This window comes from Loxodonta africana, chromosome 6 (assembly GCF_030014295.1).
Source record: "Loxodonta africana isolate mLoxAfr1 chromosome 6, mLoxAfr1.hap2, whole genome shotgun sequence".
NCBI classification, from domain to species: Eukaryota; Metazoa; Chordata; class Mammalia; order Proboscidea; family Elephantidae; genus Loxodonta; species Loxodonta africana.
The window spans coordinates 118,078,709-118,100,743 of NC_087347.1; the positions used below are offsets into that span (position 1 = coordinate 118,078,709).

General features: G+C 36.4%; 1 protein-coding gene across 1 annotated transcript in view; it reads left to right on the forward strand.

Moving 5' to 3' along the window:
- The window catches only part of ACTR3 (actin related protein 3), an 83,402-nt gene that overhangs the window by 43,045 nt on the left and 18,322 nt on the right, over window positions 1-22,035 (forward strand). The window contains exons 4-8 of the mRNA XM_064287277.1: window positions 4,070-4,180; window positions 8,288-8,383; window positions 10,558-10,665; window positions 18,081-18,224; window positions 19,855-20,028. Coding sequence (XP_064143347.1) covers window positions 4,070-4,180; window positions 8,288-8,383; window positions 10,558-10,665; window positions 18,081-18,224; window positions 19,855-20,028 — 633 coding nt within the window. The remainder of the gene's footprint in view (window positions 1-4,069; window positions 4,181-8,287; window positions 8,384-10,557; window positions 10,666-18,080; window positions 18,225-19,854; window positions 20,029-22,035) is intronic.

Sequence of the window (22,035 nt, forward strand, 5' to 3'; positions counted from 1 at the left end):
ATGAAGGGAGGATAAGTTTAGTTTTGAACATGAGACCTTTGAACATTTGAAGTATCTGACACATCTGATACACTGTTAAACAGCCAACTATATGGGTCTTGGCGCTCAGAAGCAAGAACAGAGCTGTAGATTTGGGAGATACCAGTTATCTCTGGAGGGGTGAAATTACATAGGGAAATGTATAGCACGAGACAAGGCCTTAGACAAATCCTAAGTAATACTACTATTGAAGTTTGGTAGAGGAGGTAAAACCTGCAAAGGAGACAAAGAAGGGATGATTAGAGGCAGGTGTAAACAGAGAGGAATGATAAACTTTAGAATGCTGCTAAAATATCGAGTAAGCTAGAGCCCATAGATTATTTGCTGCCTTTAGCTCAGGAAGGTTATTCAAAACCTTAGTGAGAATGGTTTTGGAGGAGCAGTGGGACTGGATTTAAAGTAGGGTGGTTTGTGAATGGTAGACAAGGAACAAGTGGCAATAGGAGAACTATTCAGTGAGGTTTGGCTGTGATTGGGAGAGAGAAATAGATGGAGAGGCAGGTTGTGGGGTTAAGGTGAAAGAGATGTTTAAATGCTAATGCTAGAGATAGAGTAAAGTAACCCAAAAGAGGGGGCATAATCAACATTGCAAGGTCTCTGAGAAAGCTGATAGAATGGAATATAGAGTACAGATTAGCGAATTGATACTTGGAGCATCTCATTTTAATAGAAGTGAAAGAGAAAAAAGGGTAAGTGTGGAATCACTAATTTTTATACATTTGGTAGAGGGAAGTTGAATTTCTGATTGGTGGCTTCTGCTTTCTCTTTGAAATAAGTGGTGACATCATTTGCTCAGGGAATGGAGGGAGAAGGTCAAATCTGAGATAGGGAGAACATTTAAATTCATCATTGTGGTGAGTAAAGATGGACAGAGTAGAGAAACAAAGCCTTGCCAGGCAAGGTTAGGTCTATTTGAGAATTTAGATTATGATTTTGAACACGTATATGTTTGTGTCTGCGATACATCAGCATTCTGGGTACAGAGAAGTTTAGGGTAGGGTCACAGTGGGTTGGGTTTTGGCATATGGGATGACAAAAGGAAATGTGAATTGTCGAAAGGACGTGGTATGAAACCTACACTGTGTAGAGGGCGATTGATGGTTAGGGGATAACTGAAACAGCCACTGGACTGGCCGTTCAACGGTGATCAGAGAAGGATGGTGAGGTGGTGGGGTGTGCTGGAAAGGTGAGAGGTTACAATCAGGCAGAGGTATGCTTGCATTTTAGGAACTTAGGCATGATATGACAATAAGATCTAAACTGTGGCCAAAATGGAAAATAGAAATCATTGAAGGTGATGAAGTCAGTGAGCTGAAAGGCCAGAGTTCTCTTCACTGACTCTTTCCTCTCTGTCTTAAAGTCGTTTTTAAGTCTTTCAAATGCTACAAACCAGCTAACCAGCCAACCAACCAAAATGATAAAACTTCTTTCAGTCTGTTCCTACCTTGTGTTTTCAGCCTTTTAGCTGTTGTCTTATTTCCCACTTTCTTATTTAGTCTGAAATTACCTGATAAGCTCACCATTTACTGGTTCTTTGTGAAACCCCATTGTATGTAATGGCCTTTATCCTGCTTAGTTTGTCTTATTTTTTAGAACTGTTTTTTGGCCTTCACAGAATTACTCTGTTGGTTCTCTTCCTAATACGGACTGTTCTTTTTGTTTATTATCATTTTTTATTTGTTTGTTTCCTGTTGTTACTGATGCCTCCTCCTTTGCCCACTACTCAAGTGTTAGTATTCCCCAGGTGCTGTTCTTGGTTCTCTTTTACTCCTTAATTAAAGACTTTCTTTCGGTGATCTTATCCACTCCTTTGTCTACAACCACAACCTAGATCTCTATTTCTAATTTCTTAACTGTATCTCTAACTACCTACTGCCAAGTACCTACTCCCAGGCTCTTCATTTTAATATATCCCAAACAGAATTCATTACATATACTCCACCCATCCTTATTCTGAGACAAGACAAAACATGATGCAACACAACTTTTGTTTAATTAATAGCGTCCTGTCCATCTTGGCTTTCAAGCTGGAAACCTATTGACATTTTTTACTTTTTTCCTTGGTCTTACTGTCTGGAAAATCTTGAATCTGGTCTGTCTTACATCATCCCTATCACAATTGGGGTTCTTTTCTCCTGCATGGGCTCTTAAGGTTCATTTCAGCCTTCTTATAATCATCATCTCCCTAAAAATTAAAGCTGTTCTTGTCATTCCCCTGCTTAAAAACTTCTGAATCACTAGTTCTTATAGTATGGATCTCAAATGCAAAGCAAGTACGGTTTTTGAGAATCTAGTCCCCTTGATCTAGAACTGGTGTAACTCTGTACAACCTTCCCTGGGCCCTTTTTGGTACCTGTATTTATTTCTCTTTAATACCTGCAGCGTTTGCCTTTGTATGTTTAGTGTTTGTATGCATCTTGACATCTGTTGGTGTGCTACTGCTTCTGTAAAGCAAAACAAAACTGGAAAGGTTGTATCTTTAAGACTTAGCTTAGATATGACTTCCTCAATCAAGCGTTTCTGTTTTCCCCATAAGCCAAGTTGGTCATCCTGTCTTAGAAACTTTTTTTCTTTGAAATGATAACCTATCATGTAATATTTGTTTCAGTTTCTCTGACTAGACTGAGCTTCCATGTTCTTAGCACTTGTTTCCATAGATCACAGTAGGTGCAAAGTAATAATTGATAAATGAATACGCAACACTTAGAGCATTTAAATTTGTAAACTTCCAGTAACATGTAAAGTGAATGATTAAAAAAAGTACATTTTTTTCCTTCCCTAAAGCAAACTAGGTAGTAGAAGTCATTTTATTTGTGCCCTAAAAAGTATTTAGAAGGCTAGGGTGAGAAGTGGGTATTAGGAATTAATCGATAAGTGGTTTAATTACTAAGTAAATGACTATATTTATATGTTCATTTACTAATTCTTTGAACCTTAGGTGTTGAATATGTACTGCCTGCATGAAACTATATTCTATTCCAGAGGTTCACAGACTTTGTCATTCACAGTATTAGTGCCTCAGTAATTTTTTTCATAGCACCATGTAGACCAAAAGAAGTATCTTAACAATTCTGCTTAGTAGGTAGCTAGATCAAAACAATTTAGGTAGTCATTTGAAAAAGTAAGACAATTGTATTGAAATGAAAATATTTTAATTTCTTTATTAAATAATCACGATTACTATTTACTGTTAGAATTTGTGTGACTGTTGGGTACTGCACAACTTCTCAACCTGCAATCAGAATGCCACCCTTCTTTCTTATTTTATGTGGATTCTTTTTTGGGGGGTGGGGGATAGGGGTCGGTACTTGACTTTTATCACAGCAACTACTGACAGCCCAGTTGCTCAAAGAAATGTTATTGAAAGGAATGCAGTGTGATCCAGTATTGAAACTGAACTACCTTGAACTAGTAGATACTGCGGTGTGCAACTGATGCCAAGTATCATTGTATTTCTCTGGAAAATTTAAACTTCTTTGTAGTGCCCTTTTGAATTTGTTGTTGTACCCTGGAGTGCCTTGGTGCGCAGTTTCAGAATATATACAGTTTTCTTACGAAATTTTACATACTTGATTTATGATTATTCTAGCTCTATATTTACAGAGCATTCTGTTATAGACACAAAACAAATATTTGTGAGTGAGCTAAAAAATTAAAAACACTAAGGGAATTATAATAAACTGTAATTTTCATAGGCTTAATTTTAATGGCCCAAGTTTATCCATCGTTACAATATTTCAGAAAGTCCGGTGTAATAACCTTTCGTCTAGATTTAATAATTCTTAACATTTTGCTGTATTTGCCTTATGGTTTTTATTGAACCATCTGGAAATATGTTATAGAAATAATTTCATTCATCTCTAAGTATTTAAGTATTCATATTCTAAAATGATCCACAGTGTCATTATCATAGCTGAGAAAATGCTACCCTCGTCGAATATCCACCAGTGGTCTAATATTCCCTGAGTGAGTTTGTTTTGGTAGTTTTCTTTTTTATGTTAATATTTGTTTTTTGTTATTGTTTAAATAGTGGCCGATCCGCCATGGTATAGTTGAAGATTGGGACTTGATGGAAAGGTTTATGGAGCAAGTGATCTTTAAATACTTGAGGGCAGAACCTGAAGATCATTATTTTCTTCTGGTAAGTATAAATTACAGTTTCATGAAGGAAATATTTGAAGAAACTAAATGAGAGCAGTTGCATCACACCTGTTTTCAGTAGGGTATACTTCATTGTTTGTTGAGTTGTCATATGTCTAAAGGACTTTGCCATAAAGTTTTATCATCTTTAAGACCATCCAGCTGTGGACTCCAATAGAATAGTAGTATACTGAAGCTCAAAGTAGGCAGTTAAGAAGTGTTTTTGATAATATATAATTTTTATGATAGAAACATTTTTTAAAACAGCTTGATTATCATTTCTTTTGTAATTCTCAATAAGAAAAATATAATTTAATTTTTTAAACCTTTTTTTTAATCAAAGCAATGCATGTTCATGGCTTAAATTATCCAATGCTACAAGACTTCAATAAAAAGAATAGCACTCTCCTTTCTCACTTCTCCCAAACCTTGATTTGTATGCCCTAGATGCAACTATTACTTTTTAAAGATTTCTTCCTGATGTTTGTCTCATAAATTTAAATAGTAGATTTCTTTCTTTTTTTAATATTAGGTACTATGTTACTAACTTCCTTGCAGGAAAGATCAGGATTTTGTTCTTTGCCTTTTATCTCCCCTTCCTCAACACAAAATCCTTCTCTTCTCCTCCTCGCAGTATAGTTACATCACAGTTTTTGGTTAAATCACTATTGTATATATTATTACAATTTGTGAATATTATTTATGGCTAGGGCTTAAACATAAAGTTGAAAAATTTTACAGTGAACAACCATACAGCCACAACCTAAAGTTAATAATTAGCATTTTGCTATAATTGCTTTATGATGTATCTGTTCATATGTTTATCCATCCATCAGTGTACCTTGCTTTTTGAATTACCTCACAGTGAGTTGCAGATGGGAGTCATTTCACCTCTAAATATTACCAACTAGAGTTTAGTATTTATGTTTTTATTTCTTTGTTATAAAATTCATATAGTATGAAATACACACATCTTAACCCTGCCATTCTGTGGGTTTGACCAGGACTTGGTAAACTCTTTCTTAAAAGGACCAAAAACCAAACCAAACCCACTCTTGTTGAGTCAATTCCAACTCATAACTACCCTATAGGACAGAGTAGAACTGCCCCATAGGGTTTCTAAAGCTGTAAATCTGTTTTTTTTTTTTTTCAGTTTTAGATTTTATTGAATAGTTTGACTAAGTTGCTTTTTGTTGTCGTTAGGTGTTGTCAAGACGGTTCCAAGTCAAAACGACTCTATATACAGTAGAACTAAATCTGCACAGTCCTGCGCCATCCTCACAGTCGTTGCTATGTTTCAGCCCATTGTTGCAGCTACTGTGTCAGTCTATCTCGTTGAGGGTCCTCCTCTTTTTTGTTGACCCTGTGCTTTACCAAGTGTGGTGTCCTTCTCCAGGGACTGGTCCCTCCTGATAACATGTCTGAAGTATGTGTTATAGATTGAAATGTTTTTCCTAAAAATGTATATCAACTTGAGTGTGCCATGATTTCCAGTATTGTGTGGTTGTCCACCATCTTGTGATCTGATGTGATTATCCTATGTGCTCTAAATCCTACCCCTGTGATGTTAACAAGTAAGTGAGACTGTCTTTCTCCTGCAGAGTGGCTGGTAGGTTCAAACTACTGACTTTTTTCGTTCGCAGCAGAGTGCTTTAACGACTGCATCACCAAGGTGCCTCACTAAAGGGCCAGATAGCAAATACTTTGCCTTTGTGGGCCATGTGGTTTCTGTTGCAGCTACTCAACTCTACTGTTAGAGCACAAAAGCATCCAGGGAGACAATATGTAAATGAATGGACGTGGCAGTGTTCCATTAAAGTTTTATTTACAGAAATGAGTAGCGGGCCAGATTTGGCTTATAGGATGCAGGATGTAGTTTGCTGACCGCTGGTTTTGACAGATCCATGTATCTGTGTAACCTAAGCCCTTATCAGGATATAGACCATTACTATAAGCCTGGAAAGATTTCTCGTGTCATTTCCTACTTACTCAATCCTTGCCCCTGTGTCCTGTAGGCAACCACTGTTCTGAATTTTTTCTACCATAGATTAATTTTGTCTGTATTTGAGTTTCGTGTAAATGGAATTGTCAAGATGTGCTTTTGTGGTAAGACTTCTTTCATTCAGCATAATGCTGAGATTCATCCATGTTGTTATAGTTATTAGTGATTTGTTGCTTTTTGTTGCTGGGTAGTAGTATTTCATTGTGTAAATATATCTCACTTTACTTATTTTTCTGTTAATGGTTACCTGGACTGTTTCTGGTTTTTGACTATTACGAATATTTTGGCTGTTACGAATATTCTTGTTCAAGTGTTTTGTGGACATGTTTTCACTTCTCATGTGTAAGTACATAGATCTTGCCATGTCATAGTGTAGATGTATGATTGACTTTGTTAGAAACTTCCAAAACTTCTTCTGAGAGGTTAAACCTTTTCACACATGCACCAACAATCTGTGAGAGATCTGATAGCTCCACATCCTACCCATTATTTGGTGTTGTCAGTCTTTAGTTTTAGCCGTTCTGGTGGTGTGAGGTTTCTCATTTGGTTTTTAATTTGCCTTTTCTTGATGACTGTGATGTTGAGCACTTTTTTTTTTTTAATGTGCTTTGAGGAGCCCTGGTGACACAGTGACTAAAGTACCCGGCTGCTAACCTAAAGGTCAACTGCTCAAACCCACCAGTTTGCGAGAGAACTGTGTGACAGTCTGCTCCCATAAAGATTACCCAAACCCACTTTTGTCAAGTCGATTCTTACTCATAGCAACCTTGGAAATCCTATGGGTAGTCCCGCTCTGTCCTATAGGGTCACTGTGAGTCAGAATCGACTCAACGGCAATGGGTTTGGATTGATTTGGTTATTAGCTACTTGTGCATTTTCCTTTATGAGGTTCCCTGATTATGTTTTATTTTAGGTAAAATTTTTGTTTTGCCTGGAGTTTTTAATTTAAATGCCTTGGTTTTTTAGCTTGCTTCATTTTGTATGTATACATCACTAAATTACCTCTAAACTCTTGAACAGTGTTCCAAAACTTTTCTAAATAGTAGATTAGCTATTAAATACTTTATGTATGGAAAGATGTAGTTCAGCTATTAAAGATTTTATGTATGGGATAAATCTACTACTAGGTTTTATGTTTTTTCTTTATGATGTCTTTGGAAATTTAAAAAATGATTTAATTTGTAATTAATTAAAGTTTAATCAATCTTTCCATTTATGATTTGTGCTCTTTAAGGAATCATTCCTTATCTCAAGGTCAAAAAGATAACACTTTTATATTTCGCAAAGTTTAAAACCTTTGCTTTTTACATTTAAATATTTAAAATAAGCCAAAGGATCAGATTGTTAAATTAGAGTCAAAAGAATCAGAGATCTTCCCCAGTTTCAAGTTTTAAAAATTTAAAGGAGTCGCATAATCATGAGGCATAGGTAAAACATGAAGTACAGGATTGCCAGCACGGTTCCCTAGGGCCTTTCTTGCCTTGTTAGCAAATGTCTGGCCAGATTTGACTTCAGCAATTTCTAAGTGATGTGTGCAGTCACATCATTTACACACAAGAGAGCTGTGTAAACCTCCACTTTATACTCGAACAGTCACATGGCTTAAGTAGCATTTCCCAGGAATCCATGCCATAAATCTGTAGAATCTTGGCTTATTCGCCGTAATCCTAGACAGACCAGTACGTCCTGCTGAAATCATTCCATAAATGAGGATTCTCCCACTAGCAAATATTGGTGTGTTTGCCTGCAGATTTGTCATTTATAAAACCATATTTATAAAGTAGATTGACTCGGTAACCTTTCTTTTCTTTCTTGACTTTCTTTCCTGGGACGTTGTGTTGGTAACCCTTTCCTTTTCAGTGTTTAATCTGTATGGGTAATGTGTTACGAGGATTTGGTTTCTTTTTAAATGTGAATAACCATATTGTTTTCTTATATGTGTAGGTCTGTTTGAATTCTCAGTAGAATTCAGTTTCTTTGGTCTGTGTGTCTTTGTATCTCTTAAGTGTAATGCCTTTTAATTACGTTTTAAATAAATTACACCTCATTTAAAAATTACCTATAAAGTTATCAAAATAACGTGATATTACCTATTCAATTCAATAGACCGAACCTCCACTGAATACGCCAGAAAACAGGGAATATACTGCTGAAATAATGTTTGAGTCATTCAATGTTCCAGGCTTGTACATTGCTGTGCAGGTAAGGAAGTTCATATTTATTTAAGCTTGATTCTTAAATTTTGATCTAGCTTAATTTACTCCTGAAATATATAATTTTTTCCCTTTTTTCTGCCAGGTCTTTAAACGTAACTTGAGAGGATATCATAGCTCTCGCCTTAAATCAGTAATTTAGGACCCATATTATGGGAAATGGAGGTATTTATTCGGCAAAAGGAGAATTTTAAAGGAAATAAGTTAATGGTCTTTGGATATTTCGAGGTCTTTCATAGGGTAAAGAGAAGGGAACTAATATTTATCGAATGTTTGTGCCAAGAACGTTACACACATACTCATTTATCCTCATTCATTGTGGCCCTTTCCCCCCATAAAAACCAAGTATATTTGATATATCTGTATCTTGTATATACCATCGATCATATATCCCTGTAATATTTTATTGCACTTAAGGTATATAAAGATCTGTATGAAACAAGTTCTTTCTCACCTCTCAGTGTCAGAGCTCACGTCTTCCTTGTTTTAATCCCATAGCAAATGTGGTACCTGACATATCACAAGTGCTCAATAAGTCATATGAATTAATGATTCTTATTAATTACAGGTATTTTTATTTTCGTTTTCTACAGAGACAGAAAACTAAAATTTGAGGGTAGTTTGTTCAAGGTTAAGTGGTGAGCTGTGATATAAGCTGAGCTCTATGTTTATTTTTTTGAGATCAGACTAAGTTTAGATAACGCCACAGTATATAGGACCAATAAATGATAATTACTGGGAGGAATATTTTGGTTTAGGATAGCAAAGAATTTTTTAATGGTCAGTGCAGTCCATAAATTTGATTAGCTGCCTTTAGCTGCCTTTTGAGTTTTCTGTTGCTGAGAATATATAAGAAATTGTATGAACATCGGGTGCCTTATAGAAGGGAGTGTATGCTTGGGTTGGAGGCCTGTTTTAGGCTCTTAGAATCTGAATAAAGTGAGGTGTTGTGAGGAATTCATCTTTTATTTGTGAGTCTTCTTATCTTCATGTTAAATATAACAAACCTATTCGTTTTATACAGAGACAGGAGGCCTGTCTCTGTATAAAATTAACGATATTGTCACATATAGCTTACTTTAAAACAATGGTACTGAGCGCTTCGTTTCATTCTTCTGAAGTCATAACTTGGTATCTCAGTGATTTAGTGATCCGGAGTGCTCTTAACGTCCTCGTGTAGTCTGTTCTGTTTGTTTTGTTGCTCAGTACTCTTAACATGGTTTGCTGATACATACCTATTCTAATTTGGGATCTTAGCTGTTTACAAAAGACTTTTTAAAATGACCAAAGGATAATTTCTGGTTGTAAAGTGAGGGTTTTGGACTTACCGAAAAAGGAAGGATAATCTCTCACTGTGAAGTCTAACCATTACATTTTATAATATCAGTATGGAATTTTTCATGGTAAGAGCTTCAGAAATACTGTGTAGTTTTTTGAGCCTACGTTAATTATGGTGTGATCTTGTGTTAATATAGCAGGGTGGCCTAGATATCTTTCTAGGTCCCTTTCAGCTATTGTGTTGCAGATAGGTAAAATAAAGCTGGTTTAGCTCTGTTTTTAATTGTTAGTGATGTATCTTGTTTGAGGTTTAGATTATAAGAACTCTGGGTTCTTAAAAATGAATTAGCTATGTTAATTTCTTAATTTTTAAGCTATACAATGACTTTTTCTGTGGTTGAAGAACTTGTTACATATTCCTAAATGCATATTGTATTTAGAAAATACGAAATTATTGAGTGATAATTGTTAGAACCTTTTATGAATTGAATAATTACTGTAATTATGTACTTCTCTGCCATATCTCATCTTACTTTCTGGTTTGTGACAGGTCAGCCCATGTAAACATAGATTAAGTCCTGGCAGTCTTAGTATTGTACTGTTTCATGTTAGTCATCTATGTTTTTCTTTCGGTTTTAGGAGAAAAATGGTTCTCACTAAAATACGTAAAATTTAAAAATAAGCTACTAAAATCAAATACAAACCTGTAAGTTTCTCTTAATAAACATGTAGGATATAGACAATTTTATTGCATAATATAAATTAATTTTGTGTATTTTCTTTCCACAGATAATTGCATTTGAAATTGAATAAAGTACTTCAGTAAACTACTTTTTCTAATTCTTTGTTTTTATTGTTTGCCTGTCTTATTTCTTTTTGTTGAAGGCTGTTCTTGCCTTAGCTGCGTCCTGGACCTCTAGACAAGTAGGAGAACGGACGTTGACTGGTACAGTAATAGATAGTGGAGATGGTGTCACTCATGTCATTCCTGTGGTAAGGATATTTTAAAACTACTGCATAGAACATCACATACATCTGGCAAAGCTAAATTACACAAATTAATGCCACTTTTAAAAAACTTTAAATACTATACCTTAAAAAATTGCTGTAATATAACCCCTTGTTTGTATAGCTATATTTTGCCCAAATTATTAAGATTTTATAAACAAATGCCAAAATGCTTCTTTTGCTGTAGGTTTGCACAACAATTAGAAAAATAATGAATTGCCGTATCTGGAATGGAAATATATCATGGCATCTTGACAGTGGAATCTGTTTTCTGGTTTGAGTGTGTGTGAGCCAGTTGATGGCCCTTCTTATTCATAAACGGGAGATTTCAGACGGGCACAAAGGTTAACTACGTAGCAGTTATAAGCAAATGAACTTTAATGGCTCTTGGAGATTTATTTTACTGAATAAAAAGCCCTGATTATGCTGATACTTTATGGTTTGTGTTTAGTAAAGCATACTGAAACAAATTCATCAGATTGAATTATTTGTCACAGGTGACATTTTTCTGCGAAGTCTTTTGTGCTTCCAATTGTTGATGACAAGTTAGGTTTTTTATCTTATCTAGTAGATCTTTAGTAGATTCAGAATGACTACTAGAATTCATACTGATCATTCATTATTAGATGGGTATATATAGAGGTTTACCTTTTTAAATCATTTTTATATTGCATACCATTTAAAGAAAAATTATTTTGACCTTTTATTTTTTCATTATTCTCATATCTGTTTTTTAATGCATCAAGCAGTGGATTACATCTTCAGAGTGACTACCTTTGGATTAGAATCTTGCTCTTCCTCCACCCTCCTGATGTCTTAATAGTATTAGTAGTAACTGGCATTTTTTTAATAACAGTTTTATTGAGATAGAATTCACATACCATACAGTCCACCCATTTAGGGTGTACAACAGTTCATTGTTTTTTACATTTACAGTGTGTACCCATCACCACAATCAATTTTATCATCACTCTAAAAAGAAGCCCTGTATCCATTAACAGTTACTCTGTATCCCCCAAATCCTTTCAGCCCCTGCCAATCACTAATCTGCTATCTCTATAGATTTGCCTATTCTGGACATTTCATATAAATGGAATTATATAGTATGTGATCTTTTGTGACTGGCTTCTTTCACTTAGCATAGTGTTTTCAAGATTCATCCATGTCGTAGCCTGTATCAGTACTTCATTTCTTTTTATGGCCTAATATTCCATTATATGAATGTATCATATTTCATTTATCCATTGAGGGGTTGTATTTAAGATCCTGGAAATTAGGGTGTGTCCAACATTTGATGGCTTTTTACAGTTTAATTGGCAACATAGTTTTCTTTATTAGTGGTACACCAAATAATAGTATTTGGGGTTTAATGAAGTATAGTGTCTTCTCATTTAAGTCTTAGAACCAATGTATGATCTACAGTTACTGTACTTTCAGATCCTCCTCAGTTTCCTCGTTTATAAAATGCAGACATGTGATTTGCCTAATGTCACCAGATAATGGATAATGGGACTGGGACTTGAACTTGGTTCAGCCTGACCCCAGTCTTTTCTTAACATCTGTACAATTAAACAGTGAGATCAGTATCTTCATGGTTCATATTAGAATAGGTAATTGGCAAATAGAAGTTATCAACATGAAAAAGAATGACTTTTAGCGAGGATATTAAGAATGGGTATTCTTAGTCTTTGTTCTCTTTTCTCTCCTTTCTTGCCTTCTTTTGTATCAATGGAGTATTTTTATGATTGTATTTTATCTTCTTTATTGACTTATCAGCTATGCTATATGTCTTTGTTGTTTGTTTTTTTGGTATTGGTCGCTCTAGGGTTCATAGTAATCCAGAGCTTTCAACCAGTTTGAACTGGTTAAGTCATGGCTAACAAAGCAAAACTAGAACAGACCTGGATTTTTAAAATTTGGGTAAACCAAAACGATAACCAGCGGAACAGAAAAAATTACAGATTGAAGCCCTGGAATAGAAGACTGGGAAGAGCTGTGGTGAGCCCTTTCAGAGGCCTGATGTGGGAGATTGGATTATTGAATTATTTGAATGTACTATTGAATTATTTGAATGTACAACACCCAATCAAAGTGGCGCGGTCGGCCGCTTCTTTGAGCCAGGATCACTGTTTCCAACTGCTCAGAATCCCACAAGCAAGAGATTTGTTTGCTACGCAATGCATATGCTGCCTTTGTTTTCTAAGAGGAGGATTAAGTTTCTTGCAGGGCTGTGACTCTTAATTTTTCCATTCTAGTTATTGTTCTGCTTCACCCGAATTTTAAAAGTTTAAAAAATTTGGGTCTGTTCTGGTGTTGCGTCCTCAACCATGATTGAACCAGGCTGAACTGATTCAAAGCCCTGCAGTAGATATTTTTAACTTATCACCATCTAACTTCAAATAATACTCTACCAGTTTATGAATAAGAACTATAGAACAGTGTACTTTTCGTGTTCCCCCATCTAGTTTTTATGCTATTTGCCATTCATTTTGCTTCTACATATTTTAAACCCCATAATACGTTATTAATTAGTTTCATTGTAAGTAGGCAGTTATCTTTAAAAGAGATTTAAAAAAAAAACATAAAATTCTTTCATATTTACCTACATACCATTTGCTCTTTGCTCTAATGTCATTTTCATTCTGCCTGAATGATGTCCTTTAATATTTATTGTAGTGCTGTTTTTCTGGCTATGAATTCTATCAAATTTTGCACATCCTTTGAAAGAATCTTTATTTTTCCTTCATTTTTGAATTATACCTTGCTTGGTAGAGAATTACAGGTTGACTTCTTTTTTCCCCCTTTTAGTGTCTTAAAGATGTCACTCTATGCTATCTTTTGCTTACATTGTTTCTGACAAAAAGCCTGCTGTCATTCTTATGTTTGTCATTCTTTGTTTCTTATCTTGCTTCCTTCAAAATTTTCTCTTTATTTGTGGTTCACCGGTTTTGAGTAATTTGATTTGGCCCCATAGAATTCATGTCGTTCCCACATACAAAACGCATTCACCCCATTACACCATCCCAAAGTCTTAAATCAACTCCAAGTCCAAAATAATCATCTCCTGAATCATCTAAATTAAATATGGGTGAGACTTGAGGTGTATTCCGTTCTGGGGCAAAATTCCTCTTCATCTGTGAACCTGTGAAATCTAGAATACAAGTTGTCAGCTTGCAAAGTACAATGGTGAAACAGGTACAAGACAGACATTTCCATTACAAATGGGAAAAATTGGAGGGAAAGAAGGGATAATGGGTACCAAGCAAGTCCAAAACCTAGCAGAACAAATTACATTAGCTCTCAAGGATTGAAAATATTCCTCTCTTCTCTGAAACCATCTGGACAATGGCCTTGCCCTCCAGACTTTGGGTGTTAGCCATGTTCTCTGGATTCTGGGTGTAGGCCCCTTGGCCCTGGGTGGAGTCCCCACCTCCCAGGCCCACTGGTATGGAAATCTTGCCCCTTTGGTTTTGCGTGGGGTCCAGTGTCCTAGTCTACCTGAATGTTGACGTTACTTCCTCAACTTTGGTAGGATCCATTCTCCCGCCCCTTGGGTGTGGTAGCCCTTTCCCCTCAGCTTTGGGTAGTGTCTTAGTTATCTAGTGCTGCTGTAATAGAAATACCACAAGTGAATTTATCCTCTCACAGTTTAGGAGGCTAAAAGTCTGAATTCAGGCACCAGCTCCAGGAGAAGGCTTTCTCTCTCTGTCAGTCCTGAGGGAAGGTTCTTGTCATCTATCTTCCCCTGGTCTAGGAGCTTCTCAGCACAGGGACCCCGTGTCCAAAGGGCATTCTCTGCACCTGGTGTTTCTTGGTAGTGTAAGGTCCTTATCCTTTCTGCCTACTTCTTTCTTTTATATCTCAAAGGAGATTGACTCAAAATACCACCTAATCCTGTAGTTTGTGCCTGCTTCGTTAACATTACTGCTTCTAATCCTGCCTCATTAGCATCATAGAGGTTAGGATTTACAACACATAGGAATATTACATCAGATAACAAATTGGTGGACAGCCACACAATACTGAGAATCATGGCCTAGTCAAGTTGACACATTCCGGGGGGACACAGTTCAGTCCTTAACAGGTAGTGACCCCATCTCTTGGGTTATGGGCATGGCAGCCTTGTCTCCTCAGCTTTGGGTAGCTGCATTGTCTTGGCCCACCTGAATGGCAACCCGACACTCCAGAGAGGGATCTGACTCTGAAACGTAGGACACTATGGCTCCACCTTTTGAAACCTAGTAGACTCTGGCTCCACTCTTTGAAACCTAGGAGGTCATGGCTCCACCCTTGAAAACCTGCTTCCAGTGTTCCTTCCAACAGTTCTGCTGATCTCCGAGCTGCTTCAGGCATGGTCCCTTTTTTGGAGGACAACGGATGTAGCTCCTTTGGCCTGTTTCTTACCTGTAGAATTCTGAGAGGCAGACAGCTTTCCTTTCTTTCACCCTTTCCTTCCTTTCCCCTTCAGGCTAAGCTGATGAATTTTCTGCTGTGGTAGTTGGTTAGATCCATTAATCTCTTTAACAAAAAATTTGAGTCATCAAGTCCCTGGTGAGAGTTTTAGTCCTTAGTTTGTACAAAAGAATTTTTCAAATCTTTAACTTCTGGCTTCATTTTTTTAAGTCCATCTCTTCCCTCCAGCATTCTGCTGTAAGGGGCAAGGAGAGATCATGCTGCCCTTCAAAATCTTGCTTAGAAATCTCCTCAGCCAAATATTCAAGGCCATCAGTTTTACAAATTCTACCAAACATTTGAACATAATTCAGACAAGTCTTTCCACTGCATAAAAAGCACTGCCCTTCCTCCGTTGCCCAGTCACATGTTCATCATTTCCTTTTAAAGCCTTACCAGAAGCACATTTAATGTTCACAGTTTTAGGAACATTTCTGTTTAAGGTGCCATATGTATTCTCCAAGATGACAGAGACTGTATAGTTCTCATCACTTCTTTCTGAGCTGTCACCAGAATTGCCTTTGACATCCATAATTCTACCAACAGTCCTTTCAAGGCAGTCTAGGGCCTGCTATGAAGCACATCAGAATTCTTATAGATTCTACTCATTACCCAATTGCAAAACCACTTCCTCATTTTAAGCATTTGTTGGAGTAGCACCCCACTCTGGCACCAAATTCTGTCTTAGTAATGTAGTACTGCTGTAAGATAAATACCACTAGTGGTGGTTTTAACAAACGGAAATTTATTTTCTCACAGTTTAGAAGGCTAGGGCGCTGGCTCTTGGGGAAGACTTTCTTTGTCTTTTGGCTCTGGGGGAATTTCCTTGTCTTTTTTAGCTGCTTCTCCTTGGTTCCTTGGTGATCTTCATGTGTCCTGAAGTCTTATCTTCCCCCATCTCTGCTTGCTTGCTTGCTCGCTCGGCCTGTTCTTTTTATATCTCAGAAGAGATCTATTTAACATACACTCTACACTGATACTGCCTTATTAACATGACAAAGAAAACCCATTCCCGAATGGAATTGTAATCACAGGTTATAGGGTTAGGATTTACAACATGTATTTTTGGGGGACACAATCCAATCCATAACAGTACCTAAATTGATTTTCTTTGTTTCTTTCCCTTGGGGTTCATTGAGCATCTTTGCTTTCTGAATTTGTGATTTTCTGCAGCTCTGGAAAGTTTTTGTCCATTATTTCTTCAAATGTTTTTTCTACCCCTCCTGTCTTTCTTTGAGGGCTCCATTGACATGTATATTTGGCTGCTTGAGGTCATGTCATAGTTCACTGATGCTCTGTTCATGTATATATATATATACATACACACACCCACCCACCTCCCCCCCCCCCCCCGTCTTTTTTCCTCTTTGTATCATTTTGGAGAAGAGCCCTGGTGGTGCAACAGTTAATTAAACTGAAAGGCCAGTGGTTGCAACCCACAGTCACTCCTTGGGAGAAAGATGGTGGCAGTCTGCTACCATAAAGATTACAGCCTTGGAAACCCTATGGGGCAGCTCTACTCTGTCCCATAGGGTCACTATGACCAACTCTGAATCAACTCAATGGCAAAGAGTTTTTGTGTTTTTTTTTTCTTTTATAATTTTGGGTAGTTTCTTTTTCTGTGTCTTCAAGTTCACTAATTTTTTTTTTTTTTAATTGTGTAACCTACTGTCTCATCTGGTGTAATTTTATTATAGATACTGTATTTTTCTCTCTAGAAGTCATATTTGGGACTTTTTATTTCTTCCCTTTCTCTCATGTTTTTGTTGACCTTTTTGACCATGGACTATATTTATAGTAGCAGTTTTAATATCCTTGTCTGGTAATTCTGTCATCTTTGAAATTTATGTCTTCTCTACTGATTAATTTTTCTCCTGATCAGGGGTTGTATTTTCCTGTTTCCTTGCAGGCTTGATAATTTTTTTTTTGGATACCTTATGTTTACATTGTTGGGTCTTGGATTTTTGGAGTCCTTTAAATGTCTTAGGCCTTTTCCCTGGGACATAGTTAAGTTACTAGGAATCAGTTTCATCCTTAAAAGGACTCTTTCTAAATGTGATTAAGCACGTTTACCAGCCTTTAGGAAACCCTGGTGGCATAGTGGTTAAGAACTACAACTGCTAGTAGTTTGAATCCACCAGGTGCTCCTTGGAAACCCTATGGGGCAGTTCTCCTCTGTCCTATAGGTTTGCTGTGAGTCAGAATCGACTTGAGCAATCTGTTTTTTTTTTTTAAACCAGCCTTTAGGATTAGTTTGTCCCCACTATTGAGGCAGTACCCTTCTGAGGATTCCACTTGGTGCCCCTTGTCTGTCAGTTTTCTCTTTAAGGCAGCAGGGTATATCTCAATCTGTAATGGCATAGCATGGCCAGATGAGGACATTCCTAATATTTTTTGTTGGTGAAATTTAATTTTGCTACATTATTTGTTGTACTTCTGATCTGTTTTAATAAATCTGTTAACCAGTTCTATGGCATTTAATTATTTGATGTCATGATGGTGCATGGACTGCTTCAGGCTTGTAAAATGGATGCCTGCTATGGTAATTTCCCCTTTGTAGTCTTTTGATCATATTCCTACAATGCATTATCAACTTTTTACTGAAATTATAATATATTTAAATATAATAGTGTATCCGATACAGAGTTAGCTATCTGATACATATCTTTTCGAATTCGCTATGTGTATTTTGTTTAGTCATTTCACTCATGGTTATAAGCTCTTGTCAGTGAGAGAATAAATCTAAGTTGCTGGCCATTGTTCATAATTTTGGTACAGTATTATAAATTGATAAGTGTGAGGAATACAGTTGAGGAATAAAGTCTAGAAGAATTCTCATAGGGTAATTCCTACATTAATCTGAAAAATTGGTCTTTAATCATTTTTTTAGGCTGTATTAATTTTCAAAATAGTGAAAATAAATTTGGTTCTTTTTTTTTTTGGTCTAGGCGGAAGGATATGTGATTGGCAGCTGTATTAAGCACATTCCAATCGCAGGACGAGATATAACATATTTTATTCAGCAGCTGTTGAGAGACCGAGAAGTAGGAATCCCTCCAGAACAATCCCTGGAAACTGCTAAGGCAGTAAAGGTAAAAAATAGTGATGGAAGTGTAATTCAGTTAAAAATTAAAGTCACATAACATAACACATAAAAAAAAAGTCACATACTGAAATGTTCTTAAGTGGAAGAAAAATGCTTAAAATGTGTCTTCTGTTAGCTAGTTACAAATCATTATTCTTAGTTATATAATTTTTTTTTCTACATTTCTTGCATGTAAATGATTGGAGAACATCTTATGCTTATTCCCTCCTCATTTCACATTTTAAAGAGCTAACATATAAAAACATTTACACCAGATGACTTTTATACACACATTTGTGATTATCCCCTTTAGTAAAAATATATAATTATTTTACTACAGAGTCAAGCAATGTGTTAAATAGGAGAAAAATGTGAATGCTATATAAGATATTTTAGTAGTCTCCTATATAAATCTATTACATAAATGCTTCATGCAGTCTATCAAAATGCTTAGCATTGCTTTTGAAATTTATCATTTGCTGACGTATTAACAAATTGCAGTGGATTTCTCACATATGTTTTGAATATAAAAAAGCAAAACTGCCATGGCAGAGAATATCTTCATTTATTTGCTTCCCTTTGTAGATTTTTAGTTTTATATCACTCTTCAAAGATAAGGAGAGAAAATAAGTCAACTACTACCTAGGTAGTATAAAGAAATGATCTAAATGGCTGCAAGAATGCACCCCAAGTTGGTGGAGTAAAAATTAAATATGTAAAAAATATGAAGACTGCTGTTTTCAGTACCCTTGGGGTAGCTGTGAAGTTAAAAAGAAAAAAGAGACATTTAAATCTATTCCAGTGATCACTGATACTTAATTTGAATTAATGTCTTTTAAGGATCATCATTTCCATGTAATTGTAGTTTCCAGCGTTTGGAGAAAGAAGACCTAATATAGCATAATCAAACCACCCTTCATTTGTCACTATTACTGCTCTTTTGATAATTAGTAATAATATTTGCATTTATCTTGATGCATAAAAATCTGTGGAATGTGTTTTTGTTTTTTTAAAATGAGGCTAGTACTCAGGAGTTTATAAATTGCAAATAGAATGTTATAACCTGTAACATTTTGAATTGCATTTTTGGTGAAAACTTTTACTTAGTACATATGACCAAATACAAAATATGAAATAGAATCTTTTATGTTTTTAGCCTTTTTCATTACTCATTTATTTAGACCTTAATTAATTTTGTTCCAGATAGGGATTAAGGGTCTGTATTAATTTGTGTGATTGTACTGTTATTTATTCTTCAGGTCTGTGTGTGTTTTATACTTTTCCCTCTCTAAAATATAACTTTCATTATTTACTAAAACAGTATAAAATGTTGGATGACATTAATGAATGTTTCCATGAAACAATATTTAAAAAGTAGAAATCAGCTATTTTAGTCTCTCAGATCTTACTCTGTTGATGTATGAAGTCAGAAATTATGTGTATAAGATGAGCTTTTTATTTATACTACACATATAATGATAATATCCTGACATAAAATTGTGCTTCACCTTAATTTCTTGAATTTATATTCTGTAGATATTTTTTCATTTGATTCTAGATTATTGAATATATTTAATCCTTTTTTACTTCCCCTAAAACAAGAGGAAAAAATTACTTTTGTTTCTTTGTTTTTCTAGGAGCGCTATAGTTATGTCTGCCCAGATTTAGTAAAAGAATTTAACAAGTATGACACAGATGGATCAAAGTGGATTAAACAATATACTGGAATCAATGCTATCTCAAAGAAAGAATTTTCTATTGATGTTGGTTATGAAAGATTCTTGGGACCTGAGATCTTTTTTCATCCAGAGGTAAGTTTTCTTGAATTAGAATTGTTTTGAAAGTGAGTCTGTGAAATCGTGGTCATAGCATCAGAACATACCTAAATTCACAAGGGGGAATGATGAGAGTTATCATCAGGACAAAGCTGATTCCTATGAGGTCAAACATACCTCCACTCTCCAACCTTTTTGCCAATTTTGACACCAGCTGTCTTCCCCGTGGCACTCTTTACTTCTCTGCTGGGTTCGATAATTTGCTGCACTGGCCACACAGAACTCACAGACCATACTTACTCTTACAGTTAAGTGGTTTAATAAGGAAGTAACAGACTACAACTCAGGATCAGGAGGCATGTAGGCAAAGTCTGTAAGGCTTCCCTTCTTTAGTTCAGGACAGCTCTCTCAGCTCTTCTCGGCTGTGCACACCCTCTTTCAGCTGTGCAGGCCTCCTCTCAGCCCCCGTGTCCCCTCAGGGCAAGACTCCTCTCAGCCCCATCAGGACAGGTACCTCTTGGCCCACTCCAGACAGCCCTCCTCTTGGCCATGTACATCCCACCCACCCCCAGCCATGCCTTCGACCTCCCTGTTGTTGGCCTCTCCCTTGCTGACTGGCCCGCTTCACAGCCAGTGTAGCAGCTCTGTTCAGCTCTCTTAGCTGCATTCCTAGCAGCAGGTTGTAGGTGTCACCACCAGCTATGCTGCAGGGCCCCTTCCAGATCTCTCATGGTTTCCAGTGTTATAGCTCTTGACCCATGTTACAGCTCTTTTAGGAGGTTCCTTGCCTCCTCTCTCTCTGCTGCTTCTCTCTTCTTTCCTCTCTTTGTCTTTTTTTCCTTTCCTGCTTCTTTGTTCTTAGTCTGCTTCCTCTGTAGGGTCGACCATGTTTATAAGGAAACTCCTGGTCAGTTTTAAGGCGTGGCCCTCCCACCATGGCAACAAACTGGCCAATCTCCTCTCAGTAGGCCACAGACACTTCCTTTGCATAAGTATATTGACCAATCCCTGCAAGGTGTGTAAAATAGGCCAATCACAATACAGACTGCAGCCCAGGGCCAGGCAAAAAGTATCAAACCTCAGGTTGTTTATAGCTTACCTAGAAAATGTCAGTCACATGGAAAAAAGTAACAAAGCCTCTGGGGTAGAAAAGTAGGGCAAAGGTAACTGCCCTAGGGAAAAACTTTTTCAAGCTGTTTTTCCAGAGAACCAAGGCAAAAGGCCATATAAAGGGACTCATTTAACCACAGAGTCATATTTTTCAAGAGAAAACTGCCTTTGTTAAAACAGGTTAACATGGTGGGAAGAGGAAAAAACAAGTTGTCATCAAGTTGACCCCAGCTCATGGTGACCCCATGTGTGTCAGAGTAGAACTGTGCTCCATATAGTTTTCTTTTAGTTTCTTTGTTTTGTTGTTGTTGAGAATATACACAGCAAAACATTCGCCAGTGGTCTATTTTCATGAGCTCGAATTTTGAGAACAATTGTTTTTTAATACCGCTTAGCGTTAACAAAATGTTAAGTAGATACTGTTTTCATAGTATCAGTTAAAACATTAGATATTCAAAAATGAAATAATATTTTTGCTCTTATGGAGCTCAAAGAATAAGAAATGGATATATAGACAGATATAGGTGGTTTTAATGAATTTAATGTATTTGGTGAGGGAATAGCAATAAAGAGCATCTAAGTAGGCTTGGGAGAACCAGGGAAATCTCTTAGAGGAGATAATGATTGAACCGAGACTTAAAGGATGAATGGGGATTTGCCAGCAGGTAAGGTAGGAGAGTGTATTTCTGGCAAAGGAGGTAAATTGGGCAGAAGTCTGGGACATGAGAGAGCTGGATAATAAAAATATAAAGTGAGGGAATAGTAGGTAATGGATCTGCATAGGTGTTCATGAACATGAGGGATCATGATCAGGAAGGACTTAATATACTATGCAAGGGAGTTTGCTGGATTACATAGTCATTCAGAAATCTTCAGCATGGAAGTAACATACTTAGATTCATGTACAGTATTAGATCACTCTGGCAGCATTAG